Source organism: Aulonocara sp. 'chitande type north' Nkhata Bay, linkage group LG23, assembly GCF_057382095.1.
Source record: "Aulonocara sp. 'chitande type north' Nkhata Bay isolate Kocher_YH1m ecotype deep benthic linkage group LG23, A_spYH_male_GT1.1, whole genome shotgun sequence".
Taxonomy (NCBI): Eukaryota; Metazoa; Chordata; class Actinopteri; order Cichliformes; family Cichlidae; genus Aulonocara; species Aulonocara sp. 'chitande type north' Nkhata Bay.
Window position 1 is genome coordinate 11,764,306 of NC_141365.1, and position 20,548 is coordinate 11,784,853.

A 20,548-nucleotide genomic window follows, 5' to 3' on the forward strand; every position below is an offset into this window, starting at 1 on the left:
CCGGCCCCAAACAAGAAGTTGAGTAGGGTTCACATCACTGACCTCCAAACACAAGTGCAGCTTCCTGTTTTCAAAGTAGTCAGCGCTCAGGTTGCCGGCACTAGAGATGAGTGAAGTCTGCAGTATCACCTACGTGCAGAGAGTCAGCTGCTCTCCTTTGTTTCAATGTGCACAGCTTTGGTTTTCACAAACAGATGACGTCATCACTTCCTCCCTCACTGAAACCTTCTTCACATTTTTATTCCAAAGCTTTAATCGCTCCAGTATGAGCTGAGCAGGCTTCTACTTTCAGCTTTAACACTCTGCTAATTTCCTGTGTGAGGATAAAATGTGAAGACAGCCTTCATGTGGCGTCATGCTCACCTGCACAGTTTGTTGTGAGACACTCAACGCTTCTGCAATTGCCCACACAAACACAGCCCCACATCTGATTCTCTGCTCAGACACACACATACACAAACACACAGAGTGAACTTTATAGAAATTATGCACAGCAGCACGTTTCTAAAACAAAAGTGTGATGTCACTCCTGACAATGAGTCCAGAGGGAAAAATAATAAGTGAACCGTGTGTTTCGAGTGAGTATGGAGGCTACATAGCAGACGCACACACGCCTGTTTACCTGCACACACAGCTGACGCAGGTGTGTGCTGCTCGCCGGGGTCACGTTTGAGCCTGCAGAGGGTCGCTCTGTGAGATCTGCTTCTAAAATCATCTCTGTGCACAAGCCTGAGTGACCGAGCTCCGCCCGCTCTCTTCGGCTGACTGCCGAGGATGAGTCAGCTTTGCCAAACGTGCATGGGGAAAGAGAGGGAGGAGAACATAGAGGAGGGAGCTCTGCAGCATTAAGGAGCAGTTACGATGGGAGGTGCCCGCTCTTTGCAGTCAGTAAAGCCTCTCAACACCACCTGCTCACTGGGGATCCATCCAGAGGTCACCGAGAGCCTGCTGGATGTTGGGAGAATCATCCATCTTTGCATGCGTATCATCAGTGAAAGCATTTCTCAGCTGCTGCGCTGCTTCTGATCCTCGTCCAAAAGTTGAAGCTCCGCAGTCCGACTGCACACTGCATGTCTGTTTTGAAAAATCAGCATTTCCTTTGGATACATAATGAAATACAAAGTTCTTTAACTGCGTATTCGTCCAGAGCAGACACCCGGACACTGTGTGGAGCAAGGAGGAAGAGGAGTATTCAGACATAGGCGAGTGCAGCGATGCCCGTCTACATGACAGGGTCACATGACAGAATGAGTCAGAGAGACTTTGTCCAGCTGAGGTGTTGTGATCCCAAAGGAAGTTCAGAGTCACTCTGCAGGACCGCCCTCCTGGATGTGGAGAAAGCTGAGGATGAGGTGGTTGGGGGGTGGGTGCGGGTGGCGGGGACGGGTGGGGTCAGATATGGTCCTCGATGGGGAAGACGAGGCGCGTCCCTCGGCTCAGCAGCTCCTGCTCGCGGGAGTCCAGCTCACGCTCCAGCGCCTCCTCTGATGTGCTGCCGCTCCTTTTCCCATTCGCGCTCCAGCCCGACCCCCCGGCAGTGTCCGCTCCACTGCCAGACGCCCCGTTGGCGGTGATGGCGGTGTCCCCGAAAGTGAAGGTCAAGTCTGCGTCGCCACGGATCAGGTCAGAGTCCGGGTCTCTCAGCTGCTCATGGTTCTGAAAACAAAGCCAAAGCAGAACATGAAGGGGAAGAATGGGACCACACGAGAACAGATGTGGGACGCATGTGGCAAAAACACGCATGACCACACGAGCACGCTGACATGAGTGCAAGGGCTCACAGAGGACACAGTGGATCTACACGGGGGAGGGGCAGATTTAGGCTGGATTAACCTCCAACTGTCGCCCTGCTTCTCTGAGCTGCCTCTAATCGGAGAGAAATCACACATCTGCCCCTGCTTCTCAGACTTTCCAGGCCGGAGAACTGAAACTACACGTATGTTTTTATTTGAGTGAATTTTGTTGGTAATTCGTCTTTGTGACAGTTTTCAGGTACTTCAGTGATATGAATTTTCAAAGGTCTGAGACGCACACAGAGTCGTGAAAACAGGATTTCTCTGTGAAACATCAATGAGCTCAGTGATATCGCTGAAACATTTGGGTCAGCTTCCTGTGAGCATCTAAAGCTCCAAATCACACGCTGCACGGCGCTCGAGTCCGGGTCTGAACTGATTGGCGGATCAATATTTGGCCAGGGGTCCCCCAGGGAGGACGGGATGAGTTAACTCGGGGGGTCAGTGCGGGGATTACTCTCACAGAGGGATCCAAGAGAATTACATAACACTTTCTCTGCAGCAGCAATCATGGCGAACCGAGCAAAGCTTTATCTTTTTAGTTGTGAAACTAAGCCACCGCACTTCCTGTTGACTTCCTCTGTGAACACGAGCAATATGTGAACTACGTATTTGTGAGCCACTTTTGAAATGAAAGTGTTCGTCAGGAGGGTTAGGGTTAGCGGCGCATTGATGCTTTCACTGCATTTAGCTCCTTTACAGACCGTGAGACATCTGCTGTTCTGAATTACATTTTGAGCGATCGCATTTCACGTGTTTCGTTCCCCTCTGTGTTTTATAAAATTTATAAGCGGAGGAGAAAGCAGACGGGGAGCTTTATTTAATCTCCTGTGCCCACACAGAATCCTGGATGGGCCTGATTACATGAGCCTGGCAGCCAGCCGCTCGCTGGCAAACAGCAGCAACAAACTGGGAGGGGAAGCGTTTCTGTGAGCAGACTCGGGATAGGAGGCACATTCAGATAAATAAATGAAACGAGAAACAGTCAAATTACAGTTCAGATCTCTGAATGCGAGCCAGCTCTGAGGGCTGAACTCCTCTTTGAGCAGGAATCTCTCAGAAAATGAAAAGAGGAGTTTGCCAGAGTCCATCCAAGTGTGACCGCGCCTTCAATGGTTGCTTGTGTGGCTGAAATATCTTTCATTACAGTGCTCATCATTGAGGCGGAGCTGAAAAGGCCCTTTGTGCTCGCTGAATGCCAAAAGGCTTTTCCACCGTCCAGTTACTCTGCCGCTGAAGGCCTCGGCTCTTTGTGTGCTGGCTGGCAGGCTCTGAGAGCTTCAGTATTCACAGGAAGCCTTCTTGAGGAGCCGGCTCCCCACTGAGCACAAAGAACGAGAGAAAATGACTCCTAACCACTCACTGTGTCCCAGAACGGCTCGGAAATCACTTCCTGTGGAAAAACATCTCCTAAAGAAGTTTTTCTGCGCTGAAACGAACACACACAACACCACAATCAGCTGATTTTTCTGTAATATCATGCTGTAAATATTTACAGAGTTACAGGTCCTGAAAGGTCCTGGAAGAACAAAATAGTGGGTTTTTGAACAAGTCTAGATGATTTTTCCAGCATTTCAACTTCATGAATCCAGCAGAGATCTGTTATCTTCAGGGCTAAAAACACTGAATCAGTTTAATAAATAAATGTAGTCCAGAAATATTCACAGTGTAAGTTACTGTGTAGTGAATATAACAGTGTGAGCTGGGGGGTATATATGTCTGCTGATCGTTTTGCGGTTTGTTTTTGGGAAATGTGCTGACTCAACCAAAAAAAAGGCAGACACTCAAACTGTAAATAAAAAGAAGCGACAGAGATGCTAGAATGGTCCGTGAACAGATGAAAATAATGGTGGCATCGTCATGTACTTTATTATTATTATTTATTTATAATTATTTATTTGTAGAATTCTTTTAATACACTTAACAAATTAAGGGAGTGCTTTTTAATCAGAGTGCAGCATCAAGTCAGTTAAATTCCTGGATATATCAGAGGGGGGTGCAATAGAGGGGCAACAACCCCAAACCAGGAATGGTTTTCAATTCCCCCTCCCCGTCTTTTATGACTGTTTTTCACTAGTCTTGCATTTGGCTAGGGTCAGTGTAACTGCTCGTAGCATGAGGTAACACCTGGACCCTACACAGGCTGCAGAGGTCATTCAACTCCTCCAGCGTGGCACATTAATACGTGCCACTGCCAGCAGGTTTGCAGCTTCTCCCAGCACAGTCTCAAGAACATGGAGGAGAGCTGGACAGGGCCGTAGAAGGCCTTAACCCATCAATAGACCAGTATCTGCTCCTCTGTACACGGAGGAAGAGGGCGAGCACTGGAATAGCTACAAAAAGACCTCCAGCTGGTCACACCACGTCTCTGATGAACCAATCAAACACAAGCTTCATGGGGGTGGCATATGTCAGTCAGGTTCACGGTGCCTTCTAGTGCACTCACTGCACGGCACCGTGGACCTGACGGACATTTGCCATAGAACGCCAGAACTGGCATGCCCACCACTGAACTTGAGCTTGATCTTGGTTATGAAATCAAGTTTTCCTTCAGTTTTTTATGTTAGAAGGCTCTCTGCATCACCCTCAGAGGTGTTCTACACTTCATACAGACTCACTGCTCACTGTGAGTTTGCTGTCTTAGTGTGCACGTGGACACTCACCTCGTACGCCCGGGGGGTGGTCAGACAGCTCGCCAGCGGCCCGCAGTAGCTGGGTAGGGTGGAGGTGAGAGGCGGGCCACTGTGGGTCAGAATGGGCTTCAGGTAACTGAAGGTTTATTAAGGACAAGCAGCTGACTGAGTCTTAAACACTTTAAATGGTAATGATCCACCCACCTGTCAATCCATCCATCCACCTATTCATCCATCCACCCATTCATCCAACCATTCTGCTTATCAATACTTCTGTCCATATGTTGGAGAAAACTAGGATGTATCAGTGGTTATGGCGACTTTAGCTCATCAATGATATTTTTCATCTCTGAATGAATTCTCTTAGGTATTTATGCTAGTCCACACTGTGAGGCACCTTTACTACACTTAAAGGAGATCTTAAAACTGAAGTAATGGGGCTTTTAACCCTAACAGCGAGTGTTAAGCTCTAACACCTGTGTCAGCTGTGATGACCCTGACTCCAATAAAAAAATGTATAAACCTGATAGTTTAAGGTTAGGGTAATCTCCAGTGACTAACAGGTTTAAACCAGTTGAACATAAAACTTTTAGGTTTTTGTCACTTTTGTCACACTCTGGGAAAAGGCCGCTGTGGACGCTGCAGGGAGGGGCAGGCTGCCCATTTGTCTCATAGACAAAGCCACTGCGGGGGTTAACTGGAAAACACAGTCAGTCACCGGGGAAACCGTCGCTCAGCAGAGGGGAGAAGCAGGGAGGGACCAAGTGCACGAGGAGCTAAACACCTTTACTGCAGCCTGTTAGCAAGCAGGGGAACATATTTTATGGGCTTGTTAACCGAGGCGATTCTTTGGACACAGGACAGAACCATCCTGGATGAGACCACAGAGCTCTGAAAGGATACTTGTGATCGAACGTGTACCACAGTCTGAAGAGCCATGCGCTCTCCTGCTTGGTTTTACTTTGTCCTTCAGCCTGAGGCCCGTCCTGGACAAACACACACAGATAACACAGCTTTATACTCACGGGAAGAACAGCCTATCAAGATAAAATGCTTCACCTTTTAATTCACTCAGCCAGGCTGAATGAGCGGGCTTTTTAAAAAAAAAATACAAACAGAATGTGAGTTAAATATCATGAATAATCATACTTATTGGTAATCTCTGCAGAGACAGACTCAGACTCCATGACAACTGACACATGTAAAAATATTTTCTCACATCAGTGAACCAGCAAAAATATTACATTTTTATTAATCAATCAATTTAAAAAAAAAAATCTGTGTATACTTGGTGATGTTTCTGGTTCCAAAGGTCTGAGGTTTTACGTCATAGTCACTTATATATGAAAATAATTATTCGTAGTTCATTGTGAGGCGTGAATAAACTCATGGGTTTGGAAGGAAAACTCTCACTGATAACCAATAACTCTAATAACTGCACAGAAGCATGTGTGAGTGGTGCTCACCCCCTGCAGGACCTGGAAGCTGTCTGCAGACGGCTGCAGGTCTTGGTCTGGATCAACATCGACTCTGAAACAGAAAAGGACAAAGAGATAGTTAACAATCATCACAATGCTGTTTTTCTGTGCGGTTAATAAATGACTAAATTTCTCAAACTGGGTGCTGCGTAATTATCTGTCTATATCCATCCATCCTTTTGCTGCATATCCAGCTTGGTTCAATGGTAACTTTATTGTCCCCAATGGGAAATTGATTTGTAGTATGTCCATACAATCACAACACATACCCACAAAAATAAGCCCAGCGGTAACGACCTAAATTTTATCTTCAAAAAAAGTGCAGTGTGCAATGGCAACAACCCTTATGGTTTAGTGTTAATAACCATGATAATAGCGCTAGGTACAAAAGACAATTTATGTCTGTTTGTCTTTACTGCAGGCACTTTATACCAACGACCTGATGGAAGCAGTTGAAAATCATTAAAGAGAGGGTGATCTGAACACAACATGACAGAGGTTGCCTTCCTCAACACCTGCCTGTTATAGAAGTCCACAAGCTGGACCTGAGATCTCTCTGAAATCCGACCAGCCACTTTAACCAGGTTACTAAGTCCGGCCTTTTTATTCAAAGACATATTACCATACCAAGCAGTGATACAGAAGGTTAAAACAGATTCAATAAAACTTTTAGAAAAAAAGAGTCATCATTTCAGATGAAACATTAAACCTCTCCCAGCTGAGAGACGTCCTCTCTGCAGTAGGCGCTGGGTTGGCCCAGGTCCTCCTGTTCAAACACCTGAAATCACCTGAGCAGCGGCTCCATTCGCCACATGAACATTTTAGGATGTTATTTGTGTTGTTACTGTAACGATATTCCCTTTTTAAACATCTCTCCCATCTTTCATATGACGATAAATTAGCTCTGAGGGTTAAAAATGTTTGTGTGGGATGGAAAAACACTAACGCTCATATCACTGAGTGAAACAGCGCCCTTTTAATGTAGTGGACTACAGTACTACACTCTCACTCGGAACCAATAAGCTTCCCCTGAAGAAAATAAATAAAAAGGCTGACCGGCCAATCAAAGGACGGTAATGTGTTCTTGACCTCGGGTTTTGATCTGTTTTGCAGTGTAACAGGTGCTTTATAGCTCACGCTGCTTTTTATCACATCACTGATGGTCCACAGATTCCTCTGGGTTTTAGTTCACAATTCCACGACACAGTGACATCACTGGGTAGGTCCTTCAGTGACAGGCTGCTTTCCTGCTGCGCTCAGACTATATTGTGTGTAATATTCCATAAAACACTGTGAAATCACACAGGACCTCTGGTAAATACGCATTTACAAGCTACCTCTAATATTTAACTTTTTATTAAAATGAATTAATACTTCTTTTTCTGTTTAGCTGTTATTCATAGCGCCTGTGATCAGAAGTGAAAGCAGGCCGGTCTCTGGGGGATAATTCTATTTCTCTTCCCTGTAGTTGACGAAAAACAGAAGTGAAGAGCGCGAGAAAGAGTCTCCTTTGACGTAACCACACTTACACAATGCCACTCACTGTCCCAGCATCTGCAGACTCCGCCTACTTCCTGCATTGCTGTGATCATTACTGTCATACCTGTAAGGAGCGAGTTTCATATTCACAAATTATCTCTGCTGGGGTGCTCACAGACTGCACTGACCTTTGAACTCATCACATCATTACTGCGGGAACGCAGACAGTCACGCCCCCAACTCTGGGACAAACATCCATTAGACAATCATGAAACTACAGATCCACATCTGCTCTGATCTCAGGGCGAGCGCTGTCACCTCGCAGCAGCACGGTCATCCGTGATGTCAGCCTGCACCCGACACAACTCGGCCTTCACACCCACACAGGCAGATTCAGGGCATTCACAGCGCACGCTGCACTCAGCTACATACACATTAATGTGTAAATCTGATCCCTGAAAATAATCATCATTATCGTTTCAGTGTGGTCTCCATACCATACAGAAGCTTCAGCTGCGATCACAGGGAACATTTCTGCTTTGCCAGCATTTTATTTTAATTGTGACTAAGCAAGCCACTCGCAGCTCTCAGAGGATTATTACAGCCTAGCCTGCCAACTGGTGCTACAGAGAAGTGAAAGCTCCAACTTCCGACTCCGAAAGTTCTTCTTCCAGATGCTGACGTTTCATCCAGCAGCTGCTTTCACACGCCAGTCAGCGTGTTTTTGATGGTTTCTATTTTGACTTCCACTTCCTCTTCTTTCAGCATCAGTTTCAACATGTTTCGGCATTTTGGTTTGGTTTGGAGCCTGAAGCTCCAGCACAGAGCACGTTTAAATAAGCTGTCTCTGTGTCACTTGTTCACTCACAGAGCACATTTGGATGCAGTCACACTTTAATAATAATAATAATAATAATAATGGATTGGATTTATATAGCGCTTTTCAAGGCACCCAAAGCGCTTTACAATGCCACTATTCATGGTAAATGGTAAATGGCCTGTATTTGTATAGCGCTTTCTAGTCCCTAAGGACCCCAAAGCGCTTTACACAACCTGTCATCCACCCATTCACACACACATTCACACACTGGTGATGGCAAGCTACAATGTAGCCACAGCCACCCTGGGGCGCACTGACAGAGGCGAGGCTGCCGGACACTGGCGCCACCGGGCCCTCTGACCACCACCAGTAGGCAACGGGTGAAGTGTCTTGCCCAAGGACACAACGACCGAGACTGTCCAAGCCGGGGCTCGAACCGGCAACCTTCCGATTACAAGGCGAACTCCCAACTCTTGAGCCACGATCGCCCCTTAAGCCACGATCGCCCCTTATTCATTCACTCTCGCATTCACACACTGGTGGAGGCAAGCTACAGTTGTAGCCACAGCTGCCCTGGGGCAGACTGACAGAAGCGAGGCTGCCATATCGCGCCATCGGCCCCTCTGGCCAACACCAGTAGGCGGTAGGGTGAAGTGTCTTGCCCGAGGACACAACGACCAGGACAGAGAGCTCGGGGATCGAACCAGCGACCTTCCGGGTACAGATACACTTCCCAACCCCCTGAGCCACGGTCACCCCAAAAACCTTTATTTAAACAGGAAACTGGAAACTCCCAGCCTGAGAGACAACGGTGTTAACCGTTGAGACTGAGCTTTATTACAACATTTCTGTGTCTCAGTTTTAAATGTTTTGCTCAGTTTGTTGTAAAGTATTTCTGGGCTTTTATATTATTCCTCATATTTCTAATGTTGGCGTCTCTCGTCTGCGTGCTAGTGCCTTTGTCTTTGTTCCCTGCCTGCTATGGATTGACTTCCTGCCTCCTGATTCGCTGCTTGTTTCCACCTGTGTCTGAATTTTACAAACCCAGCTGAAGCGGAACTGTAAGACATCACTGCCTATGGAGCTGACAGCTGGCACATCTGGAAAGGCTCCATCAGTGCTCAAAGGTACAAACAGGTGTTAGAGCAACATCTGCTCCATACAAATGCTTTTTTCAGGAAGGCTGCTGTGTTTGACCGGGATGATGCTAAACTGTAGACTGCATCCATTCCAGCAGTACGGCTTCAGAGGAGAAGAGTCCAGCCGCTGGACAGGCCCACCTGCTCTGCAGAGCTTTGACCAGCCAAGAACATCTGGAGCATCATGAAAGCAACAACAGCAGCCAGGACTGCTTAATCCTACATCAGACCAGAACAGCTGCTGCCCTATGTTTTACTCAAAGACTGACTTCATAAACCTGAAAATACAAGCTAAGCCTGAAGTTTCCTCCTAAAGCTAACAGTCTGTGATGTAAAGGCCTCACATCCGCTCCTTGTGCTCCTGTTTTTCTCTCTGATCCTCAGCTTGTGTTCGCCCAATAACATCTAATTTCGTATTGAAAACTCCACCTCTCTCCACCTGACAACTTTACCTTGACTTTCAGCATCAAACACAGAGCAGCAGCTTCATGACTTTAAATGCTCATTCTCCTAAAAGCTGAAACCAGCACCCTGACTGTCCCACTGTGGTCACAGATTAGTCATGCCGCTCGGTGATAGGCTGCCTGCTTCCAGACCGTCAGGACCAACACTGCATCAGGTCTCACCGTGCCACTGTTAATGATCTGCACAGAGGGAGGAACACCGTCTGAGGCTTGTTTTTAACCCCACCACCAAGAGGCAAAACATAAATTTACACACACATCACTGCAGAGAAGGATGCTGAGAGCACAGAGCAGCACGGCCGGTTACTGTCACCATAGCAACGAGTTCACAGGGTGAAAGGGGCAGAATCTGGCAGTGCTCTAAACCTCCAACATAATACTTCCTGCTCCGCCCTAAGACACAGCACACATATTAAATACACACACACACACAGTTGTGTTTTCATATCTTTGTGGGGCCATCTAACTGATATTATGCTTTCCATAGCTGCTTACCCTAACCCCACCCATCACAATAAACGCCTAACCCTAAACCTAACCATAATCTAACTGTAACCCAGTCACTAAAACCACATTTTGAGTCTCAAAAATGCCTTCAAAATGTCCCCATAAGGGCTGTTGCTCCCCACAAGTATAGTGGCATTCCAACTTTTGGGCCTCATAAAGCTACCTAAACTTTGGTACACACAAATACACACACACAGCACACATGTTACAGTTTTTCTTGATTGCTTTGACCTGCCTAAAGAAACTGGGATCCACTCAGTTTTCAAAATTATTATAATTAAGAAAAACTGTAAACACACACACGCATCCTGAAGCTGAGCTTCTTCAGAGGAGCAGCAGGAGGTGGAGGGAAAGCAGCAGAGTAGCTCTGGCTCCATCTCCTGGACGCTGCGGTGTCTACTGTGCAGCCCTCTTAAGACCTCTGACAAACAGTCAGTACTTCAACGTGAATATTAATACCTTGATGAATAATTTTTCTTGATGCATGCTCAATCATCCAGGTAAGGAAATCCCAGGTCGATTCTGTTCATCTGGATGTTTTCAGTGTGAGAAACGTTTCATCATCAACCAGGTGACTTCTTCAGGCCTGCATGACTCTATTGTTCATTCAGTGGCCTAGTTTCTCCCACTAAAAACGTCCAGATTAATAATTTCCTCTTTTACACCCACATTCACATGTTTACAAACCACATTAAGGATGTAGTCATAGGATGCAGAAGCGGTATAATAATACAATTTAGGTATAATAATAGAAAACTTATCTAACTAACAACTAATTACAACTTGCATTAAAAACACAATTTAAAAAGTGTGAATAGAGTCAAATTTGCAACAATTTAATTACGGAGGTCTCAGTAATGTACATCAGTGCCATGATGTTCACCACTGCATACAAAGACTTGGAAACATCATGGTTCCTTAAACTTGGAAAACCTGATTAAATGTGCAGATATTCTACCTGTGTATAAAATTCACACACAGTCCTAGATTTTAGTTCTCGTCTCTGAAATTTTGCAGATTTATCTTAGAAATAAAATAAACAAAAATACAGAATGAAACACACTGCTAAACAACAAAACTTAGGCATATAGAAAAGAGACACACTTCATCCTCTCTCACACACACACAGTTACAGAGTGTTACAATGGGCTGAGCCACAGTAATCCTATAAAGTGTCTGCAGTGCAGGGAGGAGAAACCAAACAGCCACTCCACAAACACATGGCACAACACAACACTCAGCTGCACATCTGCACTGCAAAGGTCAAAGGCCACTCGCCGAAGACATCAATGTTTTTGGACAGAGGACACAGATGGTCTGAAAGAGGAGTAAAGAGCCCATCTATGTCCACTGTAAATGGTCATCATTGACCAAAAGTGGTGGCCTATGACACCGACTGTCACAGTCCACTCTGAGATTCTTCCCAGGTGTTTCAACCACCACTCACACCTTGCTTCAGGTGACCTCAGCAGGTCAGGTCATGCCTTTTCTTTTCTTCGAATATTTAAAATTTTCTGTTATTATTCACAGGCGTGAAGGCAGTGCAGCACTTTGATTTTCTAACCTGATATGCAGCCAGGACAGCATGGGTGTGGTTCCACCTCCAAACACCCACACGGTGAAGAAGACGATGAGCAGCGTAGTGGTGAACATCATCTGACGGGCGTACGTAGCTGTGTCGCGTATGGCCAAGGCGAACGCCATCGCCCCACGCAAACCTGCAGAAAGAGATCCTGAAACCACCCAGCCCGACACGATGAGCTAGAACTACAGAGACAGGAAGCGCTCCTCATACCTGCAAACATCATCATGTGCTGGAAGTTTCCTTTGATCTTGTGCCTTCGACCGAGGTTGAGAAGAAAGGAGAGCGGGTAGATATTCAGAGCTCTTCCGATGAAAATGGCAATCTGACGGCCCGGGTTAAGAAGTTTTAATGCTGGAAAGAAAGGATGTTTGTGGTATATGTGAGGTCACACACAAAAATATCAAAAGGGACAAATCAGACTAGAGCGTACTGAGCTCCATCTACTGCCCTGCCTGGTTTCTTAGTGTTTCACGTACATGTTTCAGATGATCAAATAAACTTTAATACTAGACAAAGATCTGAGATCTGTTCAGTGTCACTGCCACACCCAGGCCTGATCACTGTCAAAGCTGCTGAATCACAAAATAGAAGTTGTCTGACAAAGTGAAGCAGGCTAAAAGATGTAAAGAAACAGCTGAGAAACAAAGTCACTGACCTCTATCAGTCTGGAAAGGATTACAGAGGCAGGTAGGTTTACATAACCCTTTTTCCCTTGAAAATTGAAATCATCTTTTAAAAACTGCCCCAGTTGTCTTTGTCTAATATTAACATTAGTTGGATGATCTGAAACACACAAGCGTGACCAATATGTGAAAAAAGAGGAAATGAGGGTGCAGCAGGTAGCTTTCTCAGCGCTGCAGGTGCTACTCTGACAATGAGAGAAGCTCAGAAAGGATACGAAGGCTCCAATGATGAAGACGGGGCTGAAAATGTGATTCTGGAAGGTGAATAGAGCCAAGCCCATGTAGGAGAAGATGAAGTTCTCAGCCAGGAAATGAAGAACCTCAAAAAGCTGCAGTTTAAAAATATTCATCATCATTTAGAATCATAAAATATGTGAATGTGGTTACACAGTAAACAGGATGAGCCCCATCATGCCTTTAGGTTAGCAGAACAGATAATGTTGCATTTAATGATGAATTGCTATAATGATCCACTCTTTGCAGTAACTGGAGACCAACTGAGAAATGTTTAGTTAATCTCAGTTCAGCTGCTTATCTGAAGAAACTTCTAATATTACATTTGTAGTGTTAGTGAGACGATTTAACAGTTTATCACTTCTGTGTATGAATTTTATCTTGTCGCCCACTTCAGGGTTATTACTGGTGTGATAAAACTTTATTTAAGTAAAATAACAATAAAAACGGAACTATACTGTCCTCTATCCAAACTAAGTGTGAGAAAATAAAAATATAAAGGACGTGATTCCAGCTTTAGTCAGCTGACGCAGACAAACACAGAATAAAAACTGTGTTCAAGTTTAAGATAAGATAAGATAAGATTAAAGGTTAAAAACAGAAATGTATATTGAACCAGGCCTCCTGGGAGGGATCCAGGGGCGTGTGCGCCGTTTGTTCCCTAAAATGACTCTGTCTGAGAGGCAGTAAACTTCCTGCTGCTCCGTGACACCGCCCCTTTTTCAATGGCAGTGCCATGTACAGATCCAAACTGTGTTCCTGCTAATCTCATCCTGTCCCTCAGACCAACCCCCCCACATGGAACTGAGCAGTCAGGGGGGGAAATTAAGGTCACAGCCGGCTCATCGGGCAGGCACCATCTGGCCCAGGCGCCAGATGGCTGGGGGGGCATGCGCGGGGGTGGGGTCACATGTTCACATACCTGCTTGGTGCGCTTTGTGGACTCTTCAGAGAGGTTGTTGTAGGTGTAGTGAGCCTGCGTGATGCCACAAAACAGCACGGCCACAACGCCTGCAGGACAACGTACACACACACATACACACACACACACACAGCCAGCTGAAATACACAATGCCAAATTTCAGCCATCCATCCTCTTCCTCTTATCCCAGAGGGGGGAGGGGGGACACCTGGCCTAGCCTGAGACAGACAAACACTCACACCTGTGGGCAATTTAGAATCACCAGTTAAAACCCCACTGACGGCATGTTTGGACTGTGGCAGGAAGTTGGCATAACCGGAGAGAACATGCAGACAGAAAGGCCCCGCCCACATAGTAGTGGCTGTGGAGTCCAAGCTAGAACGTTCTTGCTGTGAGGCAACAGTGCTAACCACTGCACCACTGTCCTCCCACCTCAGCCATCAGATTATTTTGAATATCTGAATCCATTCTGACTCCTGACCACATCTGTGTGTGTGTGTGTGTGGGGGGGCGTAACACAAAATCTGTGAGGATGCTTTAAGCAGGTGTGTAATCTTTCTGAGGTGCAGTGAACGTAAAGCATGGATAAAGCAGAAATTCTCACTCACACCTGTGCAGGTTGTGTCCCCCACAGCCATCGCAGGCAGTCAATGGATGACAGCTGAATATCTATTGTGTTGATGCAGATTTCTTTTTTTCTTGGATGGAAATAAATGGAGCAGTTTTGATTTTTGTAAAATGTTCTTCTACATTTTCAGGTGACGTTTCCTAGCTTGTTAGCAGTGGATGGTGCTGTTTGGATCTGATTTGACAGTGCGCCTGTAACACATCCTTACAGCTGACTGTTTCCTGTATAAGCGCTCTATGAATAACCTTTTATGATGTATTCTGATGATAAGCGTGGGGCGGAACGGAACAGTGTAAATCTGTGAACAGGACGAAGTGCTGCATGTGAAGCGAGTCGCCCGGTGATGGTCAAATGGCAAGGCTGATGTTTGTGACAGGTCAGCTCACCTGTGAAGCCGCAAGCCTCGGCGAGGAGGAAGGTGCTCCAGGACATGAGGAAGAAGAGGGCCGTCTCCAGCAGCGGGAAGCAGTGCAGCTTGGTGAACTTGGTGACGTAAGGTTCCGGTCAAAGAGCGTAAACACAGGACTGAGACACCAGTTGGCAAATGTGAACGTAGCCCCACCCCCGCAGTCAGATGATCTGTCCTGTATAGTAAGCTTACAATATTTACTGAAGACACGTACGTCTTTACCTCTACGTCAAAGGTTCTCAGCATCCACCTTTAAAACCCACCCACTCATCCTCACAACCTGCTTCAGGACCTCTCTCTCAGGACCTAAATTTGTGTGATCAGTGTTATTATACATTACAATTATTACAATACAATTACAATACAGATTATTATACAGATGTTTGTCCACCTCACAACCACGACCTCCACTCAGGGAGCTAAAATCTGACTATTAGAAAATAATCTGACCCAGAAAAATCACAGCTGGAAAAAGGACTGTTCAATTGCTCTCACCTGAGCTCACATCTGTTCCAACTGCTGATGTGAGGCCGAAAGTTTACACAGATATTAAACTGCTGATAGATCACAGCTGGATACAGGGACCAGGACTGGACGCTCACCTGGGTTCAGCTTTTAAAGGAGTTCACGTGTGTTTTTCAGGTTTATGTGAATATCTGCTGTACTTGGGCGGAGGGTGGGGGTGAGGGGGGTCGTGTGGTGGGCGCTGACTTCTCTGAAAGGATATGAGAGCGGTGACCACTCCCGTGGCCGCGCCCATCACGAAGGAGCCGCTGAAAATGCCAATGAAAACCCCCACAGACTTGAAAAAAGCCGAAGCATCAAACTGGTGCGTGTTGGCGCCGGCCGGCTGGTACGCCACGATGGACCTGAAACACAAAAACACGAGTCAAAGGTGACTTGTGATCTCCCAGCAGGGGGAGCCAGAGCACTGCCTGCAGCCCCCACAGGTGGTCACTAGAAACCACAGCTGGAAAAGCGAGGCATGAACTCACGAGGACAGCACAATGGCTACGGCGTCGTTCATGACGCTCTCGCCGAAAAGCAGCGCGTACAGATCCCCGTCAGCGTGCAGCTCGTTAAAGATGGCCAGCACCGTCACTGCGGAGACACAAAGAAAACACTGAAAACCTTGCTCGCGTTCACACTCATGCACGCCGTCCTCCTTCCCGTGCTCGTGGTCATGCCTGGGTCCGTGGCAGAGATGATGGCGCCAAAGAAAAGGCAGTCAGTGTAGTAAAACTTCCCCGTCAGCTGACCCACTGCCTGCATCAGCTTGACCACGCCGTACATCAGGTTCCTGCGGAGGGAACAGGTATGACACGTCAGTCACGCAGCAGCAAACCGAAGGTGATGTCACACCTGGCTCTTACTCACCCAATGACGAAACAGGAGACGGCGGTGCCCAGGAAGGCGTAGGTGATGATGGAGCCCAGGTTCCTGAAGAAGTGTCTCTGGAAGAAGCAAGAAGAAGAAAGAGAAGAAGATATGTGGTTCTTCCTCACACTCACCCAGCCAGGCAGCCAATCAGAGGCCTCTGCGGCTGGCTGCCGCACGGAGCGCGCTCAGCTCTCTAAGTGCTGAGTCAGGTTTCTAAAGGACATGAGCCTGTACAGGTCGGCGCTCAGTTCTGTTTGCATCCAACCCTCCTTACTCACACATCAACCAAACAGCAACGCCAGACAAAAATGCTCTTCTTACTTCCTGTTTCCTGTTTCCTGCTGAATCAGCAGATCCAGCATGAAAAACAATTTCACAAGAAAAGCACAAAATGCTGCTCACATACTCTTCAGCTGCACAGCACACATAAGCAGCACCACAGTACAGATGAAGGCAGGTGTGTTTACCTGCAGGTTCTTCTGGGTTCATGAAAGATTTTTGGAAAAGTCGGTTAGGTGATCAGGAAAGATGGCCAGGTTCACTCCAATTTCATTGGCTGATATTTTTCATCAGACTTGCCTCCTAGCGACCCACCCTGGAGTGTTATTGGTCAGACTGGAGCACCTGAGCTGCTGGTGGATGTCTGTGTGGCTCCGCCTATTTATTCTGGCGTAACCTTGATATCGTTCATGAGTGCGTTATGTTATCAGGTTAGATGTGACCTTGCTGTGAAAGCATCACCTGCTATGCTTTAAATGTAAACATGGAGACAGGTGAAGCAGTCAGAGCCCCACCCGTCCACACACAGCAGGTGACTCTTACCTTCTTCAGACTGTAGCCCGCATGGAAAATGATGGGAGGCAGCAAAATGTTGAAGAAGACCTCGGGGTCAAAGGTCACCTGGAAAAGACACAAAGTTTGAAGTTGCCAGGCGGATGTGAGCGATGCCAGCGTACTTCCTTGCCTTCCTCACCTTTCGCAGCATGTCGTTCTGCTCCACGTTGTGTATCTCGCGGGAGTTGATCTCTCCTTTCAGCGTGTACTCAAAGAACTTCCCGCTGACATTCAGCAGCAGTGTGCTGGTGGGTCCCTCCCTCAGCGAGCAGCTTGCTGGCGTCTTGTTGTGATAGCTGTTGGCTGGGATGCCATAACGCAGAATCACGCCAACCAGTAAACCTGAGAGAAACAAACAGAAATACCGAAAGGTTAGTGGGGACCTCGTGTCTCTGTTTCTGGTCTCAGTCACAGACTGCTGGACCTGATTTTCCATCAGTCTGTTTTCATAGATACATGTCCAGGAAGCAAAGGGGCCACTTTAACCTCCTAGGACCTGGCGTCCACATATGCGGACATCACATTTTGGGTTATTTAGACCAAAATACTCAACTTTGCTCCACAAGAGCCTGATATCCACTTACAAGGACATTATATTGCTACTGTTCTATCAAAATTTTAAACGAATATCCTCATATGTTCCTATTTTTCTTCAAAACAAAATTAAGGTAAAAAAAAAAAAATCTGGTAATTCTTTGTTTTTACATTCATCGGGCCCCAATATGACCAAATATCAAAGAGAAATTAAAAATGCATGCCGTGGAAGAGTTTGGGTCTTAGGAGGTTGAAGAACACACACACACACACACACACACACACACACACACACACACACACACACACACAAACAGACACACACACACACAAACACACACACACACATGCAGACACACAAACACACACATGTAGACACACACTGACACCCACACACACCTGCAGACACACACACAAATACATGCAGACACACACACAAAAACACACAGACGCACGCACACACACACACACACACACACAGTCACACACACAGACACACATACACACACATATAGAATTAAACCACTTGCTGTTTCACTTTTTCTGTTCCCGGATTTTCAGCAGGAAGTAAAATCAGGACAAACGTCTGAGGCTGCGTCTCATCGTCAACAACATGAAGCTGCAGCAGCATTTCTTACACTATCACAGGTTTAACCGGTGGACTCCACAACAACCCTTCAGTTTTATTTATACACTGCAGTGTAAAGTGATCTGGGATCGGCTCTGTTTTTCAGATTTATGTACTTATGTTGGAGTGCTGGAGGGTGGAGGAGTTCCCATAGATGCTCATGTTAAAGCACTCAGGGCTTCTTTAAGCTTCTGTCCAACCATAGGGGATCAGTACCAGCAGACTGGAACACCGACTGTCTCACTGGCTTCAGGGTGGAGGTTCTTTGCCTCGTGGTTCACTTGTTCCTACCACTGTTAATTTTTTAGATTGTGTTATGTGGTTTGTGTTTTGGGTGTATGTGTTATGTGTGTTATTTATGCAGGTGGCTACAAAGCAAACGCCCCTTGGAGATAATAAAGTTCATCTTGACCTTGATAAACTAGGTAGGTAACCCAAGTTTGTGTTTTAGGGGCGTGGCCTCTTTGACCAGTGTTAGTGTTGAAAATGTTTGACTTTTTATGTTAATCATTAAATAAAGCTGTTTTATTCATTTTATTTATACACTATGCAAATGTGCTCATAAACGAGTTGGCGCTCCGTATTTTAAAGGCTGAGAGCTTCATTCCGCGTTATTGTCTGGATTTGAAATATTGCAGGTGCATGTTGAGTGCAGAGAGATATTTTGCAGCATGCTTACACACACTGATAATGGTTAGAATGAGTCTCTAGGTCAGAAATTCTGAACAAGATGTCCTTAACCAGACCTTAGAATGAGTAGAAGAATAATGGATAACATTACATAATCAAGGCTACTCAGGGTGTGTTTTTGTGTAAAAGTCTCTCTGACAGGTGGATGGCAACACAGTTAACTGTAGCTGTCTGCTCGGCTTCACCTCAGCTAACCAGAGTCCCTGAACTGCACCTCTGGACCATGTTAATTACATCTTCTGACCAATAACACATCTCCTGTGAGGTTACAGTAAATACAGCGTCAGTTCAGCCCACAATAACTTTAAATCGGGGGCCACCTGCTTCCTCCAGCACCCTTTAAATGGTCTGAGGTTCCTGTGTGAACTTGTTCGCCTAACCGGAAGTTAAACGTCACTCAATTAACTGCAGAGTATGGCTGACAGATATTAGTACATGTGGTGTGCATGTATAAGTAGTAATGAAACATGAAACGGTGTTAAAGAAGCAAACGTCAGCTGTGAGCGCAGTGCCTGTTTCCTGTTTTTGACCCTGTGCAGCACAGACACCACACTTGGAAAATCACCAGAGCCATGTTTGCCTTGGAGCTTTAGGTCCAAACAAATCAAAGTCTGCCTTCTTCGGAGGACATGTGTGGTTAATGAGTGACACGCTGGACGGACGGCCTCCATCACTGGGACCGTGCAGATGTGTCACACCAGCAGGCCTTCTGACTAATCACTGCAGGTGATCAGAGACATTCGCACATTATCTGATGATCTTTGTTCATGTCATCATTCTCCATGTTTGCTGAGGCAGGGCAGCCTCAGCAGAAGAACCAGGCTGGGCTGAGGCTCCGAATCAGCCCACAAACAGACACACGCACGCACACGCACACACACACAGTATTCTACCGCCAGCAAGGTTATAACAGGGTTGTTATAAGTGGTGTGTGTGTGTGTGTGTGTGTGTGTGTGTGTGTGTGTGTGTGTGTGTGTGTGTGTGTGTGTGTCTGTGATGAGTGTGATGTGACTGCCGGCTGGTGTCACTTGGACTCTTGAAGCAGCTGCTCGGCTGATCTCTGCTCAGTCAGAGAGGTGCGCGCACAGGAGCGCGCTGACACCGAACCGGCAGCTCGATGTGAAACGCGCACGCGCGTCGGCGGCTCTGCACTGTCTTAAAAATAACGGCCGCGTCTCACGTCTCACGCAAAGAGTGCGGTGTCGGCGTGCGCGAGCGTGCCGTTAAGCGTAAAGGCGAGGCTCACCGTAGATCATCGCCAGCCCGGTCTCGTGCAGGAAGCGGACCCGCCGGTGCTTGAAGAGCCAGATGGTGAGGATGGTGAGGGTGAGCAGCAGGATGAAGGTCAGCATGTTAAAGCTGTCCTGCCGGTGGCTCTCCTCCGCCTCCTTCTCCGTGGCCAGCTCCTCCATCGCGAAGTCCTCCGCGCGCATGCCCTGTGCCCAAGCACAGCTCAGGAGGATCCATGCGGCCATCATCTCTGCGCCATCAGCTGAGCCTCTGACGAGCGCGGCGAGCACCGAGGAGGTCTCTCAGCCACGCGCCTGAGTCACTGCGCCTGCGCTGTGACGACCGCGCAGCTGAAAGCGGGCTGAGGCAGAGGAGGAAGCTGCTCACATGATGTGTCTGCAGTGGAAGCAGCTGCACCACCTACTCCACCCTCCAGTGTCCAGCGTGAAAATACAAGGATCGACTTTTTCTCCTCCTC

General features: G+C 46.8%; 1 protein-coding gene across 1 annotated transcript; it reads right to left on the reverse strand.

The window, feature by feature from the left end:
* Nucleotides 1-198: 198 nt before the first annotated feature.
* On the reverse strand, nt 199-20,390 carry slc9a7 (solute carrier family 9 member 7). The gene is made up of 16 exons (XM_086282055.1): nt 20,087-20,390; nt 17,128-17,330; nt 16,977-17,054; nt 16,152-16,228; nt 15,962-16,074; nt 15,770-15,875; nt 15,507-15,643; nt 14,752-14,862; nt 13,738-13,826; nt 12,797-12,910; nt 12,109-12,220; nt 11,878-12,031; nt 5,893-5,956; nt 5,330-5,412; nt 4,457-4,562; nt 199-1,656 (listed from the first exon to the last, which is right to left on the reverse strand). Exons 1-16 carry the CDS (start codon nt 20,316-20,318, stop codon nt 1,393-1,395), a joined length of 2,043 nt encoding a protein of 680 aa, XP_086138181.1. The 5' UTR covers nt 20,319-20,390; the 3' UTR covers nt 199-1,392.
* Nucleotides 20,391-20,548: the final 158 nt, after the last annotated feature.

Bases quoted from the DNA above. Each gene is read 5' to 3' on its own strand.
- slc9a7 (XM_086282055.1), bottom strand. From the start codon at position 20,318: ATGATGGCCGCATGGATCCTCCTGAGCTGTGCTTGGGCACAGGGCATG. The intron at 17,331-20,086 runs GTGAGCCTCGCC...TGTTTCTCTCAG, and splicing joins CGGGCTGGCGATGATCTACG to GTTTACTGGTTGGCGTGATT. The intron at 16,075-16,151 runs GTGAGTAAGAGC...TTCCCTCCGCAG, and splicing joins GTCTCCTGTTTCGTCATTGG to GAACCTGATGTACGGCGTGG.